The sequence below is a fragment of the Malaya genurostris genome, chromosome 2, assembly GCF_030247185.1.
Source record: "Malaya genurostris strain Urasoe2022 chromosome 2, Malgen_1.1, whole genome shotgun sequence".
Lineage (NCBI taxonomy): Eukaryota > Metazoa > Arthropoda > Insecta > Diptera > Culicidae > Malaya > Malaya genurostris.
Genome location: NC_080571.1, coordinates 56,550,568 through 56,567,640, shown reverse-complemented (window position 1 = coordinate 56,567,640; position 17,073 = coordinate 56,550,568). Strand labels below are relative to the sequence as shown.

The following is a 17,073-nucleotide window of genomic DNA, read 5'->3' as shown; positions in this document are numbered from 1 at the left end:
TGCTTTTTCGCTTGAGAAAACTGAAACTGACACTTTTCATTTCACAAAACTGTATTCGTTTCGCACTTAGCATTGGGGATTTGAGCAAACCTGATATAAAGGGTGATTTTTTAAGAGCTTGAGAACTTTTTTAAACAATAAAACGCATAAAATTTGCAAAATCTCATCGGTTCTTTATTTTAAACGTTAGATTGGTACATGACATTTACTTTTTGAAGATAATTTCATTTAAATGTTGACCGCGGCTGCGTCTTAGGTGGTCCATTCGGAAAGTCCAATTTTGGGCAACTTTTTCGAGCATTTCGGCCGGAATAGCCCGAATTTCTTCGGAAATGTTGTCTTCCAAAGCTGGAATAGTTACTGGCTTATTTCTGTAGACTTTAGACTTGACGTAGCCCCACAAAAAATAGTCTAAAGGCGTCAAATCGCATGATCTTGGTGGCCAACTTACCGGTCCATTTCTTGAGATGAATTGTTCTCCGAAGTTTTCCCTCAAAATGGCCATAGAATCGCGAGCTGTGTGGCATGTAGCGCCATCTTGTTGAAACCACATGTCAACCAAGTTCAGTTCTTCCATTTTTGGCAACAAAAAGTTTGTTAGCATCGAACGATAGCGATCGCCATTCACTGTAACGTTGCGTCCAACAGCATCTTTGAAAAAATACGGTCCAATGATTCCACCAGCGTACAAACCACACCAAACAGTGCATTTTTCGGGATGCATGGGCAGTTCTTGAACGGCTTCTGGTTGCTCTTCACTCCAAATGCGGCAATTTTGCTTATTTACGTAGCCATTCAACCAGAAATGAGCCTCATCGCTGAACAAAATTTGTCGATAAAAAAGCGGATTTTCCGAATGGACCACCTAAGACGCAGCCGCGGTCAACATTTAAATGAAATTATCTTCAAAAAGTAAATGTCATGTACCAATCTAAAGTTTAAAATAAAGAACCGATGAGATTTTGCAAATTTTATGCGTTTTATTGTTTAAAAAAGTTCTCAAGCTCTTAAAAAATCACCCTTTATAAACCAGGTTCAAAGCTGACTCGATTTTCAGTTCAACAACGTCGAAACTAGCTTCAAACAAGCGGTTTGACAGCAGTTAGGGTGGAAACTGGGTTTCGAAATCTGTTTTGAATCTGTGTGTGCTTATCAAAATCTGTATAGTACATATATATTGCATACTTTGCCATTGTCTCTCAGACGTAATGAGTAATCCCGATTGACAATGACGTTCATAATCGTCATTCAGTTTTCACTTTCTTCGTGAATCTGATTGTGTAAAAGTTAGGCGATTCAAGCTATTTTATTACACTCTAACGAAGGAGGCGCGGTTTTCTTGCGAATGTCATGGCATACTTTTCATGGATTGCCTCGAAAAAAGTACCCTCCAAATTGAGTATTATTGTGCATCATTGTAGCGATCAGGACTGTAGAGATGAAATTGGGACGAAGTTACTTCTGTACATATCTTGGAAACCTGTACTGTGAGTCGCAGCACACAATTTCGCTCCCAATATGGCCGTCAATTATCAGCAAAAGTCCATACAGTTCCATTTTTCTCAAATGGAACTTCGATTTTTTTAAACATTTGTGGGTATGGGAATATCTCGAATTAAGAGATTTTCAAATACATTAATTTATGGCCAGATTCTTCCAAAAAATGTATTTTTCTAAAAAAACTCCACTTATTATTTACACAATATTTCAAAGAATATATTAAACTTAATAAAAAAACATTAAATATATTTTAAATTTAATAAAAAAACATTATTAAACTTAATAAAAAAACGTTTTTCTTTTGAATTTTTCAATGTGGCGGTTCTGAAAAATGCGGCGTTTCATTCGATTTGTTAGTGCAAAAGTAAAACAGTTTCATATTCTGTATCGAATTGGCTATGGTCGGAACAAGAAAGAAAAATTTCCACCGGGAAAAAACAAAATGTGCGCCTTTTTTCGACTTTCGACCATTTTTTTGCACTTTTATTTGTTATTTACTAACAATGCATATTTTTAACTGTAATTTCAACCATAAAGAGACATCTAACGAGTAAAAAGCCGTTTGGTTCATGTTGATACGTGTAATAGTTTTGATATTCGAACGGCACCCAGTCAAATAAACTTGATTTCGAAAAAAGCCGAACTTCTCGGTGGCGTGTACCCTCGGAACTAATTCATTATCTTTTCTATGAGTTTTTTCTAAAAATTTACGGAAATTTTTTTTTCGAGTTTTTGGAAATTGTTTTGAAGAACCTGGCCTTAGCAAAATAATTCACATTCCGAATGAGTTTTCATTTTTATTATGAAACAACTTTTCATCACATCTCGTACTTGCAAAGCAAAAAAAAAATTTGTATTCAGGAGACACCTTTCAAAGCGTTAACAGAAAATAAAAAAAAATATAGTAGAATCAATTCTTTACCGAAAGTTTTGCATTCCCATAAGGAAGAATTAATGAAAGAGAGCACATTGACAATGACCTTGCGAACGCATTGTTTCACGACCCGTCGGAATCTGCACGAACTCACCACTCCGATCAGACCGATTTACCAACGAACTGTCAAATCATCGGTGGTGAATTCGTGCATACCCTCAATTTATTGCTACGCGCCTGAAAGAGAGCTGCGTGGGGCTTCCGCTTCCTTACGGCTCAGATCAGGATGAACCTACCTGGTGGGAAACTTGGACAACCAACTCCTGCAGCAGTTGGGCCGTTTTGGGGCCTGCATGTGAACCTCGCACTGTCGCAGTTTCTCCAGTGCCAGCGGGTCGCCCGGATGACGTACCAGGGGTTTCTGTGAATGGACAATGGCATCCGTTATCGCGCTAGTCCGAGGTTGTACGCGGGACTTACCATCGCAAAGGTGGCGTTGCTGTCCGTGTCCAGCAGGTCGGATGCCGCATCCAGACTGGCCTGTTCCAGCTCGCGTCGCTTCTTCTTCATGTTCTCCCGGTGCATGTCCGCTGCTCTATCCGCTTCGTGAGCGTGAATGAAAAGGGACGACAAGACAGACAAGAAGCGCACAAGAATTTATGTGTTCCAAGTGATGCAAAAGGAACGGAACGGTCGCGGACGCGCGTGTTTTGTTGTTGTTGTGTGTGGTAGCGTTTTGTTTACGTATAGTTGGCAGTGTAGTTGTTTTTTTTTGGCGGGACAGGAGTCACGTTGGTTGTTTACAGTGTAGCAAGATATACGTTGGAGCGAACATTGACGGCCAAGTGCCAAACAGGGCAAGCAAAATTTGCGTGGCGTTACAGTATTAATTACAAGATAGCAAAATTAATCAGATTAAACGTTATGTTGAAATGATTTTTTAATGCATATATTGGATGTACACAACGGGGGAGACGAGCAGGAGTTTTACGGCATATCGCGATTGGTTTAAATATTACAGTTTACAGGAACGGTTATGTATTTTTTATTGCCAACGTTATTCGTTTGACAGGTAAGCGTACAGTGCGAATCATGACGTGAAATGAGGGAAAAAAGAAACAAACAGAAACCGAAGAAAAATGCAGGTGAAATCAGTATTATAAAGTCATCAGAGTTTGCCTACAGACTAGTATAATAAAACTACAGTAGAATTCTCTTCGAAACTAGCACAACCGCCGGGTTGAGGCCGACTACCAACCTGAACGGGACGCATAGTTAACCAGGGCAAACTCCAGTAGAGCCCCGAATACAAACGTCAGACAGACGCCGGTCCACACGTCAATGGCTTTGGTGTACGATACGGGCGGTAGCGATGCGTTGATACCGGATGTTTGCGTTGCCATGGTGAGTAGGGTGGTGACACCGAGTGAGACCCGGGCCGGGACTGCACCCTGATCCAACCAGAACGACACCCAGGACACGATGACCAACATACAGCACGGAATGTAGATCTGGATCAGGTAGTACGAGAACTCACGTTTGAACAGCAAGTCCACCTTGAGGCAACTGTATTCACCTGGAAGACAGAAGAAACATTAGGCGAGCGTTAGTTTTAAATGGTAGTTACTGTGATAAATACATATTTTTGTCGTGAATACGACTTACTTTACTATGGGGTGCCTTTTCAAAATTTACCCTCTGAGAGAGTGATAAGTTTTTGATCGTGAATGTCTATTGTTGTATCTAATGAATCAACATAATTCTTGCGACATGCCATCGGAAATATGATCACAATTTTATGATAAAATTTCCAGTTTTGTGACATACTCTCAAATAATTCAAAATTAAACTTTTCTGAAATGTTTGGTATAAACGAGTATCAAAGAGGATAATTCATAAGGCGCGTTTGCCTTTCTCGTATTTTTAAAGCTCATAGCTCAGTGATCTATGAAAGGATTTATATAATCTAACTACCAATAGAATCGAAATTTTTCAATTTAAACGTGTATAGCAAAAGCATTGAAGTATTTCAATAGTACACTATTGAAAAACCTGTCTCATTTGACCCATGTCAACACCAGCCAATCAGAACGCGTTCTGAGGAGGAGAACAAAATATCTGCTGCTGTATAACAAAACGTCCGGGAAAAAAGTTCCGAAAAGTGGTGAATATCGCAGTGAGTTCCTCAATTTGGTCCTTGTGAATGCTCGAAACGAATCCCTATAGCATATTGATAGTTTCTTTCAATAAATTATGCAAATCCGAAATGAAATAATCAACATTAAAATTTTGTATGCGGCTATTTTTATAGCCGTTAGGACCGCCCATCAGTGAAAAAGCTACAAACGAAATCTGGTAAAAACAAGCCTCTCAACAAAAATTGAATCAGTTTGGATTCTATCGCCACTGCGAGCAGATGTGTTTTGTGTCGTCTGCACAGCTAGTTTCGCTTTCGACAAGAGCGATTACGTCACAGCTGCCAGTCATTAGCATTGGGCAAAAAACAACGGTGGAGAGCATTGCACAATATCAGCCGTTTCTCAGTTTAGTGCAAATCAAGAACAGTTTGCTCAGAATTGTGCACTTTTCGCTGTGTGAAATTCACAGTAATCGAGATTAAGTGAAGTGAAAAAGGGGAATGCTTGCATAATTCATACAATTGATATTCGGAAGTGTTAAGGAACATGTCAGTTGTTTTCGTATTTACGACATCCAGTTATGTCTCTGACATTACCCACCCGCCTTTTTTACACAATATGAGTTATTAGTACCTTATAATAAAAAAACCGGAATTTTCATTTTAAAATTCCCGCGCTTGTCCAATCGATAAACTTTTATTCTCTCAACGTTGGCAACACTTTTATACACATTCTGTTAAATTTTGACGCATATCGTACGATTAGTTTTTGTTTGGCGTCTATACAAAGAATGTGTTTTTCATAGACACGATTCAGAAAAGGCCTTTTCTAACATTTCCAACGTTTCGGAACACTTAAATCCATTTGCAACACAAAATTTGATGCACACACGTTGTTCTAAATTTTCATCCATTATAAAAATCGCCACACGAAAATTTTTCTACTTCTTTGTATAACAGTTCGGCTGAAAAGTTCGTATCGTTTAATAGAAACATACATTTTTTTTGCCAAATTCGTTTTTACATAATTGCCATCAGAGGCGATACAGCGATTATAGCGATCTTCCAACTTTTCGATACCAGTTTTGTAGTACGCAAGGATGGCTTTTATCGTATCAAAGAACGTTCGCTGGCAACTCTTCACCGATTGAATCAGTGCCATCAAAGAGAGTTGGAAATTATCGCAACAACAAAAAACCTGGCATGGCTCATTTAACATAGAATCGACACCAGTGCGAGAGCTAATTTCTCTCGATGACATTTCTGAGAATCAAAGGTTAGCACGCTGCTGTGGGGATCCTCTCTGAAGCAACAAACGGTTGCTTATTCTCGTTTCGCGATCCGATTCTATACAGGCAGTTGATAATTGCGATAGAATCATTTTACTATTGCAGCTTATTCTAACTATGTGCATATAATCTTTGTATAAGTTGTGTCTATGAAAATGTCTGTGAATGCTCCACACAAGGGTTTTGAAATATTGCAACCTAGTATGAGAATCATCAAGTCGAATCATCGATTCGATTTTCTGCGATAATTGTCAACTTGCGATTCTCTCTTGGTAAATTCCACACAGCGGCGATCATTATCAGACTGCAATTTTTTTTAAGGGCCGAGAAATACTCAGAGTATGAAGTGGAGCGAAGGAATGTAGAAAAATTCTCTCGCGATTCGTGCATTGAGAGACTCGAGTTCTTGTAGCATCTTCTACCGGATTGAAAATGTTGTATACAATATAGCAGCTTCTGTGAAATTTTCGGCAATCACCAACACTGGTAGTACGATTTGTCCTTTGCCTCAAAATAGGCCTCAGTTTCAGCGATTACCTCTTTATTGCTTCTAAATTTTTTACCAGCGAGCATTCTCTTGAGGTCTGAGAACAGGAAAAAGTCACTGGGGGCCAAATCTGGAGAGTACGGTGGATGAGGGAGCAATTCGAAGCCCAATTCGTTCAATTTCAGCATGGTTTTCATCGACTTGTGACACGGTGCATTGTCTTGATGAAACAAAACTTTTTTCTTCTTCAAATGAGGCCGTTTTTTTGAAATTTCGTCCTTCAAACGCTCTAATAACGCTATATAATAGTCACTGTTGATGGTTTTTCCCTTTTCAAGGTAGTTGATGAAAATTATACCATGCGAATCCCAAAATACAGACGCCATAACCTTACCGGCCAATTGTTGAGTCTTTCCATGCTTTGGGTTCGGTTCATCGCGTGCAGTCCACTCAGCTGACTGTCGATTGGACTCCGGAGTGAAGTGATGGAGCCATGTTTCGTCCATTCTTATATATCGACGAAAAAAATCGGTTTTATTTCGATATAACAGCTCCAAACACTGCTCAGATCAACTTCACTTTACGGTCATTGAATATCATTTTGTGGATTTTTTTCACGTTTTCATCGGTAACAGCCTCTTTTGGACGTCCACTGCGTTCATCGTCTTCGGTGCTCATATGACCAGTACGAAATTTTGCAAACCACTTACGAATTGTTGCTTCGCCCGGTGCAGAGTCTGGATAACACTCATCAAGCCATTTTTTGGTATCGGCGGCACTTTTTTTCATCAAAAAGTAGTGTTTCATCAACACACGAAATTCCTTTTTTTCACAATAACAAAAGTAGTTTCACTCAAAATGCAATATCTCACAAACTAATAATCAGACAGCTGTCAAATTTATACACGTATCTTTTGAAGGTTGGTACTAACTGAAAATGGTATGGATTTAATTCTATTGGACAAGCGCGGGAATTTTAAAATGAAATTTCCGGTTCTTTTTTGATCATAAGGTACGTGTAGCTATTGGATACAAATCATTCACTCATTCTAGAACAACGGAAGAATCCACAGTTGATTCTGAGGTTTATTTCACTTTATTGTGTTAGTGTGGCTGGTACATATGGACTGGCGCTGGAGGAAGTGATTATTCACCAATCTGTATCTCGTTGAACCACAGAACGGACTGGAAGGGATATGAGACCTCCATCGAGAACCAAATCCATCGAGAACCAGAAACCACCGCGCTGAGGCGAAAGCCGATAGCTTGAACATGTTTCTTGGAGGAATCTCAGCCGACTCGTCTACCAAATAACTTTGGAGGAGGCTCATTGCCTTACGGGGGAAACGCAGACAAAAAGGATTTACCCTAGTAATTAACGGCCACCACTCTTCAATTCCGGCCGACATAGCTGAGCACCTTGACCAATAATTTGAGTTCTTGTCAACGGTTCCGATTCCCAAATGTCGTTCTCGCCCCCACTTACAATAGGGTCGTTAGAATCGCCTCGTACCTTCCCTCAAGCACCCCAGCTGTGACAGCTTGTGTAAATCGGGACTGCTTTCATTCCATAGATCCCTGGGTTACTTTGAGAGATCATCTGGAGTAGACTGATTAAGGAGTGTATCGAAAATAAGCTACCCACATACATTTGTGTTGTATGCATGTATTTGTGATGGTGTATTATGCTCAGATCACAACATGCTGTGCGTTTGGCTGTCAGAATTCGTTTGTGCGGTTGAAATTCTGCGTTTTAAAAATGTCGCGTATTGAAAAGGAAGTGAAAATTAGGGTTCTGGACACATGGCTAAGTGAGAAGGGTATTGTGTGGTTCTAGACCACAACTTAGTTACCACGTTTCGCCTCGTTTAAGTGACCATTAGCAATCAGTGCATCTCCATCACAGCAATCGAAAATTTGCGAAGCGGTTTGGAATTCATCATGCCAGTGTTGAAACCATCATTAATAAGTTTGGGGAACACTATTCTTTGGATGAGCAACCAGCAAGATGCAGAAAACCCTGTTCTTCCAACCCGAAACTGGACCATAAGTAGTATCTCTAATCATGAAGAAAAAATCAATGTCAATACGTGATTTGGCCAAAATAGCAGGAATGAGTGTCGGAATGATCCAGCGTATCAAGAGGCGAAATCGCCTGAAGACTTACAAGAAGCAGAAAATCTCGAAACAAAGTGTAGAACAGAAGAAGCGAGCAGCAACAAGGGCCCGGAAATTGTATTCACGTGTTTTGCTGTGTCCGGATGTATGCATTTTGATGGACGATGAGACTTATGTAAAGGAGAACTCAAAAACCCTTCCAGGTCCACAATACTTTATTGTCGTCGTTGGGGAGAATGTGAGCAATGCGGACAGGTCGATTCAAGTGGAGAAATTCAGTCGAAAGGTACTGATATGGCAAGCAATATGTTCCTGTGGTTTGGAGTCAACCATTTTCTACACTACCGGAACTATAAATACAGAAATCTATCGATCTGAGTGTCTCCTGAAGAGATTGCTGCCTTTATATAAGAAGCATAGTACACCTCCACTGTTTTGGCTGGATTTGGCGTCGGCTCACTATGCCAAAACCACTCTCAATTGGCATGCGGAAAAGGGTATACATTTTGTTGAGAAAAATATCATTTCACCAAATTGCCCTTAGCTTCGACCCATCGAACGTTACTGGGCAATCGTGAAGAAGGTCTTCAAGAAGACTGGTAAGGCAGCTGGGGACAAGCAGGAGTTCAAAAAAATTTGGGCTTAAGCGTCCATAAAATGCGATGCAACACTTGTCCAGAACTTGATGAAGAGCGTTCGATCGAAAGTTCGAAATAAGAGATTCACGGGGTAAAACTTCCCAAACTGGCCCACCTGCGTCGAGTTTGCTTGAAACCCTGGTGCCAGGAAAATCTTCCCAGACTCGAAACTTCCTTGACACAATCCTTCGGAGCCAAGCCTCTCCCAGCAGCGGCTAAGAGAAGTTTCCTTCAGATAACCAAAGGTTCAAAGATACACCCGTTTACTTTACCGACGGGTCGCGCACTGACACTGGCACGGGTATCAGGGTGTGGGGCTCAAACGTATCCATCTCCCGAAGCCTCCCCCGGCATTGGATCCTGTGATATTTTCGGACTCCCTGGTGATTACAACCTCCTTGGAGACGGGGAGATCCCTACACCACTTCACCAGGCAATCGAGACATACTGCAGCAACTATGTTACTATATGCTCAAGTCCTGGACATGGTGGAATCCCGGGAAACGAAAGTGCAGATCTCCTTGAGGTCGTGGGCAGGAACGCAACCATATATGCCCCTTTAGTTCCAGCCGCTGCACAGTGGTTCAAAAGCGCAATTCCACGCTCTTAATTGATAACTCATAGGAATGTGGTTTTTGAGGTACAGTACCTATAGCAAAGTTACTCAGAATGATAGTCGCCATCTTTTGTCAAATTTTTTTTATGTGATTAATCCCCCGTAAAGTGAGATAAAAATATTATTTTAGTTCAGAGCCAACATAGGGGCTAAATTACTTCGACAAAGTTGTTCAGAAAGTTATTTCAAACAAATTGCTGAAGGTTTTATTCCCGTAACTTAAGTGTAATTCATGATATAATCTATTTTCTGAAAAGGGTGTCCCAAAACCAGTTTTTATAAGAAAACACATATATTTTCAATTTATATGAGTTTTTCATGTTATACAAAGTTTTTCATCATTAAAAACTACACAACTTTCTCAAACATACTATGCTGCTATCATTTCAGTTTAATGAAATAGAGCCATTTTTCATGTTTTTTATTACAAAATTTCAACTTGTCTATCATCAAAAGGCGCAGAAAGGTGCAGATGAGACTACTTACATATTAAACTACTTCAAAAGAGCTTTCGTACCGTGGTTGAATTACTCGTCTGCGATTGTCTGCAGGCGAGATATGTTCTTTTCAAATATCCTTGTCCTTGACATTTGCAATGATAAGGTTCATTGTATATCAGATCAGACTTCAGTATATATTCGTTACCATGGTAACTCTCACACTAAAAGACTTTTATGGACATCGAAGTCTACAAATAGTAAAGTTTCGTAATCATTACAGACGTTTTTTGAAAGTGAGATAAGAAGCCACGACTTTGAAAAAGGGCAATCATCATGTCGAATTACGTTATGTCATTTTTTGGTATTTTTTTATATAGAAAAGCTCTGCGGATAAATATAAATCGGGATCCCATGAATTGGTTATTAGTTTTATCGGATCCTTTGATTACAAATATTCGTGAATGGCCAAAACAGTCCAAGAAGAATATGTCGGACGATGCTAAGAGTCTTTTAGCTGGTTAAGAACATTGTCAGCTATCATAACATAAATACAAATAACTAAAAATGAGTTTTAATCATACTTTTCTCTACCAGAAGATGACATAACTTAATTCGATTTGATGACTGCTTTTTTTAAAAGTCGTGACAAAACAGTTACTAAACTATTCAATAATTAGACTTCAATGTGCAAAAAAAATCATATTTTGTGGCAAGTACCATAGTAATGAATATATACAAAAATCTGATCTGACATGAAGTGAACTTTATCATTGCAAATGTCAAGGACAAGGATATTTGAAAAGAACATATCTCGCCTGCAGACGATCGCATACGAGTAATTCAACCACGGTATAAAAGCTCTTTTGAAGTAGTTTAATATGTAAGTAGTCTCATCTGCACCTTTCTGCGCCTTTTGATGATAGAAAAGTTGGAATTTTGTAAAAAAAAACGTGTTTAATCCACCTAGCAGTGAGATGATACCTTTTTTTTATCAATCCGCATGTGTTTTTTGCATGAATATTCTTCGGTGTTAAAGTTTTCATGTCATTTTTGTAATGACCGTCGTTTTAAGCGACAATTTGAGATTTTAATCACTCATTACTCTGTAATGTCGCTCATTACTCTATGTCACTCATTACTCTGTAATGTCGAAAGATCCGATTTGCAGATCGAATTTGAATCTAGAAGTGTGATAATCGATCAAACATGCCATGATATGTAAGTTCAACTTTAGAGTTTACGGTAATTTAAGGTACTTCCAGAGCCGGTATTCAGGAACCAGCATAATCCAAACCGATTCGTATGGCCATATGACGAATAAATTACAACAGTTTTGAGTCCAACTTTGAAGCTTTTCGGGATTGTCATCTTCTATATTGGTTTGAATTTTAAAAATTCATCATCATGTAATTCGAGAACCGGAAGTCATAATTGGATAAAATAATTAATTTTTGTATATAAGTTTGTTTTAATTAAAATTTTTGTTTCTGAAATTTGATTAGGCTTTTTTTGAGAAAACGATTGAGCTTTGAGAAACGATTTTATACTGGAACCGGAATTCGAAATTCGGTGTAGCCGAAGTCAGACAAATTCACCTGAGTAGCTGTATAAATTACATTTGTTTCAAAATATTTGAAAATCAGTTAAGACATCTTTGAGAGATCATAGCACGAATTAAATTTTTAGGTGCCTTCTGATCGACAACTGAATACCACTAAAACTGAAAAAAGTTAATTTTTTTATCGACTATCCAAATCTGCTAACCCGATAAACCTGATTAAATTATGTGGAATAGACATTTTTATACAATCCCCGAAACCGGAAGTTAGATCTGACTGAAAAGCAAAATGTTTTATAGAATCTTGAAACTTTTCATTTGAATCTTAGATGATTCTTAGATTTCATTTGAATCTAAGATCGGTTCAGCCATCTACGAGAAGAATGAGTTACACAATTTTGATTTCGTTTCACATATCATCCTGTAGTTCCGGAACCAGAGGTCGGAACCAAACATAATGCAGGAACTTTGTTTGGGAGCATACGACTTTTCGTATGAATCTGAATTTGTAGAAAAGAAATTTTCCGAGAAAATTGAGTGAAATTATTTGTCACACACGCATTTGCTGATCTCGACGAACTGATTCGAATGGTATATGGATGTTATGTTCTTCCAGCATTTATTGCTGTAAGTAGTTTAAAACAATATAATTAAAAAAATTCTGCCATCATCTGGTTTATATAAGTCAGTCATAAAATCGGCCCGAGGCCAAATGTCATGAAAAAGGATGCTGTACACAGTCTTTTTGGTACTTAGAAACAATTGTATGTAACAGTATAAAAAATCGTGTTTTCGTTGCTCCCAAGCATTGCTTTGTCATACAGCGCTCAAAACTCCTACTGCTGGAATAGGGGAAAAAGTCGTTTACACAAAAATTTCGATATCTCCGTTAAAAATGGACGGATTTTAACAATCTATGGCTTGTTGGATAGCTATTGTCGTGCGGAATCTAAGTCTGAAAACATATTCTGTTTTCAAGGTCAATTGTGACAGATACTGTCAAAAAACTGAAAATTTTGACATAAAACTTCGTATAACTCAAAAAGTAAACATCCGATCTCAAAACCATTCAATAGCGTTTTGGGTGACGAGGAGACCTTTCATTTGCGACTAGTTTGATCAAAATCGGTCCAGCCATCTCTGAGATCTCGACCTCTTAGTTGACAACACACATACACACACACACGGACATTTGCTCAGTTCGTCGAGCTGAATTGGTGTATGACATTCGGCCCTCCGGGCCTCGGAAAATTTTTCGAAAGTTTGAGCGAATTCTATACCTATTTCTTATATATATAAAAAAAGGTAAAAACATGAAAAATTGCTCTATTTCATTATACTGAAATGATAGCAGCATAGTATGTTTGAGAAAGTTGTGTAGTTTTTAATGATGAAAAACTTTGTATAACATAAAAGACTCATATGAATTGAAAATATATGTGTTTTCTTACAAAAACTGGTTTTAGAACACCCTTTTCAGAAAATAGATTATATCATGAATTACACTTAAGTTACGGGAATAAAACCTTCAGCAAATTTGTTTGAAATAACTTTCTCAACAACTTTGTCGAAGTAACTTAGCCCCTATGTTGGCTCTGAACTAAAATAATATTTTTATCTCACTTTACGGGGGATTGATCACATAAATAAAATTTGACAAAAGATGGCGTCTATCATTCTGAGCAACTTTGCTGAAGATACTGTACCTCAAAAATCACGTTCCTATGAGTTATCAATTAAGAGCGTGAAATTGCGCTTTTGAACCATTGTGCGCTGACATCCTTTTAGAGCCTCTAAGAATGATCGCTACCGTGTAAATCAGGAAATACTTTCCAGGTGCAATCTAGTCGAATTGAAGTCGAGCAAAGAGATAAATCTAATGCACTTGGGCGTGCAGGAGGTCTTGGGATCCGTGTCATGATGGGTAGCATGACACGGATCCCAAGACCTCCTGCAGTAACGTCATGCCAAAATTGTCGCAAATATTATATATTAGAGATGATCTGCTATCATTGTAAACGGAACCCCGCATCATTCCGTGCGAATTGAAATCTCCTAAAATCAAACGTGGAGCAGGAAGGGCTTCGATAATTTCATTAAGCTGTCGCTGTCCAACTTGAGCTCTTTGAAGGAATATGCACCGAAGCAATGCAAATGTCCTTTCCTTTAATGTTTATTTGACAAGCAACAACAATACTAGAAGTCGAAGGAATGTTTAATCTATAAAAGGAATAACATTTTTTAATTCCTAAAAGCACTCCGCCATACGGAGAGTCTCTATCGAGACGCATAATTTTAAAGTCATTATAATTTAAGGCTATGTTTGATGTAAGCCATGTTTCGGACAAAGCAAATACATCACATTTTTGACTATGCAACAAAACTTTAAATGAATCAAGTTTTGGCATGATGCTTCGACAATTCCACGGCAGGACAGTGATTGGATCATTTGCGGCGGAAGAAAAATTATCCATCAAATGATACAAAACCTGAGAGAACTGGCCATTGAACTGAAATCTGTTTAAAAAAAGTTATAGCTATTGGAAGGAATGTCGTTATGATGGTCTTTAGAGGTTCAGCAATATTGAATGCTGCGAAAATCCATTCTACAATTTCCGAAAACTTCAGTAATCCTGATGGTGGCTGTGAAACGGAGCCCACTGGATTATTATCTTTTTCTGTGCTTAATCCTGGATTGGTTTGTGAATTTGACAAACCAGAAGGCACAGTCTTTGGTTTTGACTTTTTTTGTTTAACACGAGGATCTTTTTTTGAAGATGAAATTTTAGGTTTCTTTTTTGGTAATTTGGAGGAGGACTTTTTTCTCTTAACTTACCCTTGGGTAGTGATAAACGAATTACCTTCACTATTTTCGTCAGAGTCAGAGTCCTCTGGTTCCTCTTGATTTGAAAACCCGTTTTCGGTTTAAAAAGGGGGGACAAACGTGATACCGATGATCGCCAATTTATCTAATGCCTCCCAGACGTGTGGTTTGACACCAATATTGTCCCGGTTAAAAATCGTTTCTTTGCGTTCAACTGCAGAATCTCGGCAAAGCATTTTTGTAAAAGGCAACATAGGATTGAAGGAATAATTCTTCCATTGAAACTTAACTTTGTATTTTTGTGTTGTCATTTGAAATTTGCTCAATTTCAATGGATTCACAAAGCTGTTGATTTTAATATTTTCATTTTTTGAGTTTCACAAAACTTTAAACAGCAAAATGATAACATAATGTGATATTAATTGGAAATTTGATGAGTCGATATAATAATAGGGTTTCAATCTGATGTTGTTATCATAATCAGATTTCTATTTGTGCTCATTTTGATGTTAGACTTTACTCGGGGAACTTACCGGTAATGGTTTTACTGTTACAGTAATCCGTCAAAAACTTCTCCAACGTAAAGCGTGGTAGGTGTAAGTTTTTCACCACCTGAACCGGGTCACCTTCCTTCCACAGGAACACCAAATCGGCGGTTGTCCAACCATCTATAAGAATTGAATCGAGAAAATGAAAATGAACGATTACAAATCGCACCAAAAGAAAAAAAAAGCCCGTCAATACTTACAGCTAGCCATTCGGAGCGAGCAAACCTGCCGATCCAGCGGGTACAGTTTCAGGTTCATCGGGCAGGCCAACGTCAGCGAGATTCGTATACTGTACAGCACCGAACCGTACGGGAAGATTCGGATGTACACGTTCGGCATGATGATGTTGTGAAAGTGTCCCTCCTTTTCGTTCGAGAAGAAAAGATCCGGCATCCAGACGCGGTTCGGATCGGTCAACGTCAGGTACTTGAGTCGGCCTGTAGGAAGGAGAAAAAACGAAACGAATCAGACATGAGTAAATTTATTTAGGTTCGAAAGTTTGCACGATAGTTAACGCCGGCGGAACTTTTAATCGAAATACAGTTGTTGGATCAACAGGAAAGAATACACGCACAAACAAGCTCCTGGTTTGATCAAATGCTGCCTCACGTGCGAATAGCCACTTTACACCGTTAAACCGATCGAAACCGGCGGAAGCTGGTTAGCAAGCAATAAATAAAGTATCACATTTCCATGGGATGCTGGCTGGTTGGGGGCGCGTACGGTAGGATCACTAAAGCTCCCACCGGAGCTAGCGCGGTTTGTACACAATCTATAGGATATCGTTTACGACGCAGCTGGCAGACAATCGACCGGGGGACAGAGTTGGGGTAGTGTTGGTGGGGGTTTCATAATTTGAAAGTTCAGCTTCAGTGGGGAAAAGAGGGTGAGTTTAAATAAGGCCATCGAACAATTGCAGCATCTAATGTTTTGAATAATATATTAATCGATTGTATAGAACTCCATTCTATCCGATCACATTTACTTTAAGAAAAAGACACTTGCCAAAGAACCGTAATGTGGGTAATTAAACAATACGGTCGAATGATTGATTGCCGATTGAGACTCGAAATTGAACGTATTTAATTGCGTCTGCTTGACTTCAACGGAACTCGAAGGAAACGCATGGTAATTCAAAGACAATAGACGTTGTATACACCGGAATCCAAAAAGGACCGTAAATCTCGTTTTATAGCACTTTACACAAACTGTTTGACAAATGGCGGCGGTATGAATTTTTCTTCTTTCCTTGAGTTTATGTGCAAAACGGATATCGTTGTCACACCATCTGGTTGACAGCCGAAAACTTAATGGGATCAAGCCATACGTGGAGCCATAGGGAAACTCGTTACGTAAGAATGACGAAGCACTGGCAGAGCCGAGCTGAAAGCAGTTTGGTAAACATTATAAAAATATGTAGCTCGCCTTGGAGGCTTACTCTGCTATCTGCTTTGCATGTGTTGGTTTGTTTATTCTCATCAAATTTACTGCTTTATTTAAACGAAGCGGCTTGCGAGTGTTTTCGCCTATGAACAAAATGGAGATTACTTGGTCCGTGGGAGATTCTATGCTTTATATCACCATTTTCGGTAAAACAAAGTAGGCTATAGAGGAACAGTTGAAATCAACATCGAGCGAAATATGTGCAGCGATGACAAATCGAACCCAAGTCATATATACAAGTTGAAAAATCAGTGGTCCGAAAGTGTAAGCACACTCTTAGAAAAAATGAAATTTCGTGACACACCATTACATCTATTAACATGTAAACATTTTTTTATTTTTTATTTTTGTAGTGAATCGGAAACAAAGAGCCACTGAAAACATACTCGTCCATTTTGCACAGTGTGTAAATAGCTGAGAATAATTCTTGATTGATTTTTCATTAGGGCGTATAAGCAAGTGACATTTTCTCTTTAATCACTCTCTCTTTCGATTATTGTGATGTGATTTAAAAGATTTTCGTTGATATCACTATAGTGATTTTCACTGTCGGCTAGAAAAGATTGCGATGCGATAAGATAGCGACAAAATGCCGCAAAGA

General features: G+C 38.7%; 1 protein-coding gene across 6 annotated transcripts in view; it reads right to left on the bottom strand.

Moving 5' to 3' along the window:
* LOC131430361 (glutamate-gated chloride channel) overlaps positions 1–17,073 on the bottom strand; it is a 249,491-nt gene that overhangs the window by 26,615 nt on the left and 205,803 nt on the right. For all 6 annotated transcript variants that reach the window (XM_058595278.1, XM_058595277.1, XM_058595273.1 and 3 more), the window contains exons 8-12: positions 15,230–15,466; positions 15,015–15,149; positions 3,633–3,950; positions 2,855–2,976; positions 2,671–2,795 (exon numbers count right to left, since the gene is read on the bottom strand). In XM_058595278.1, the coding sequence (XP_058451261.1) occupies positions 2,671–2,795; positions 2,855–2,976; positions 3,633–3,950; positions 15,015–15,149; positions 15,230–15,466 (937 nt within the window). The remainder of the gene's footprint in view (positions 1–2,670; positions 2,796–2,854; positions 2,977–3,632; positions 3,951–15,014; positions 15,150–15,229; positions 15,467–17,073) is intronic.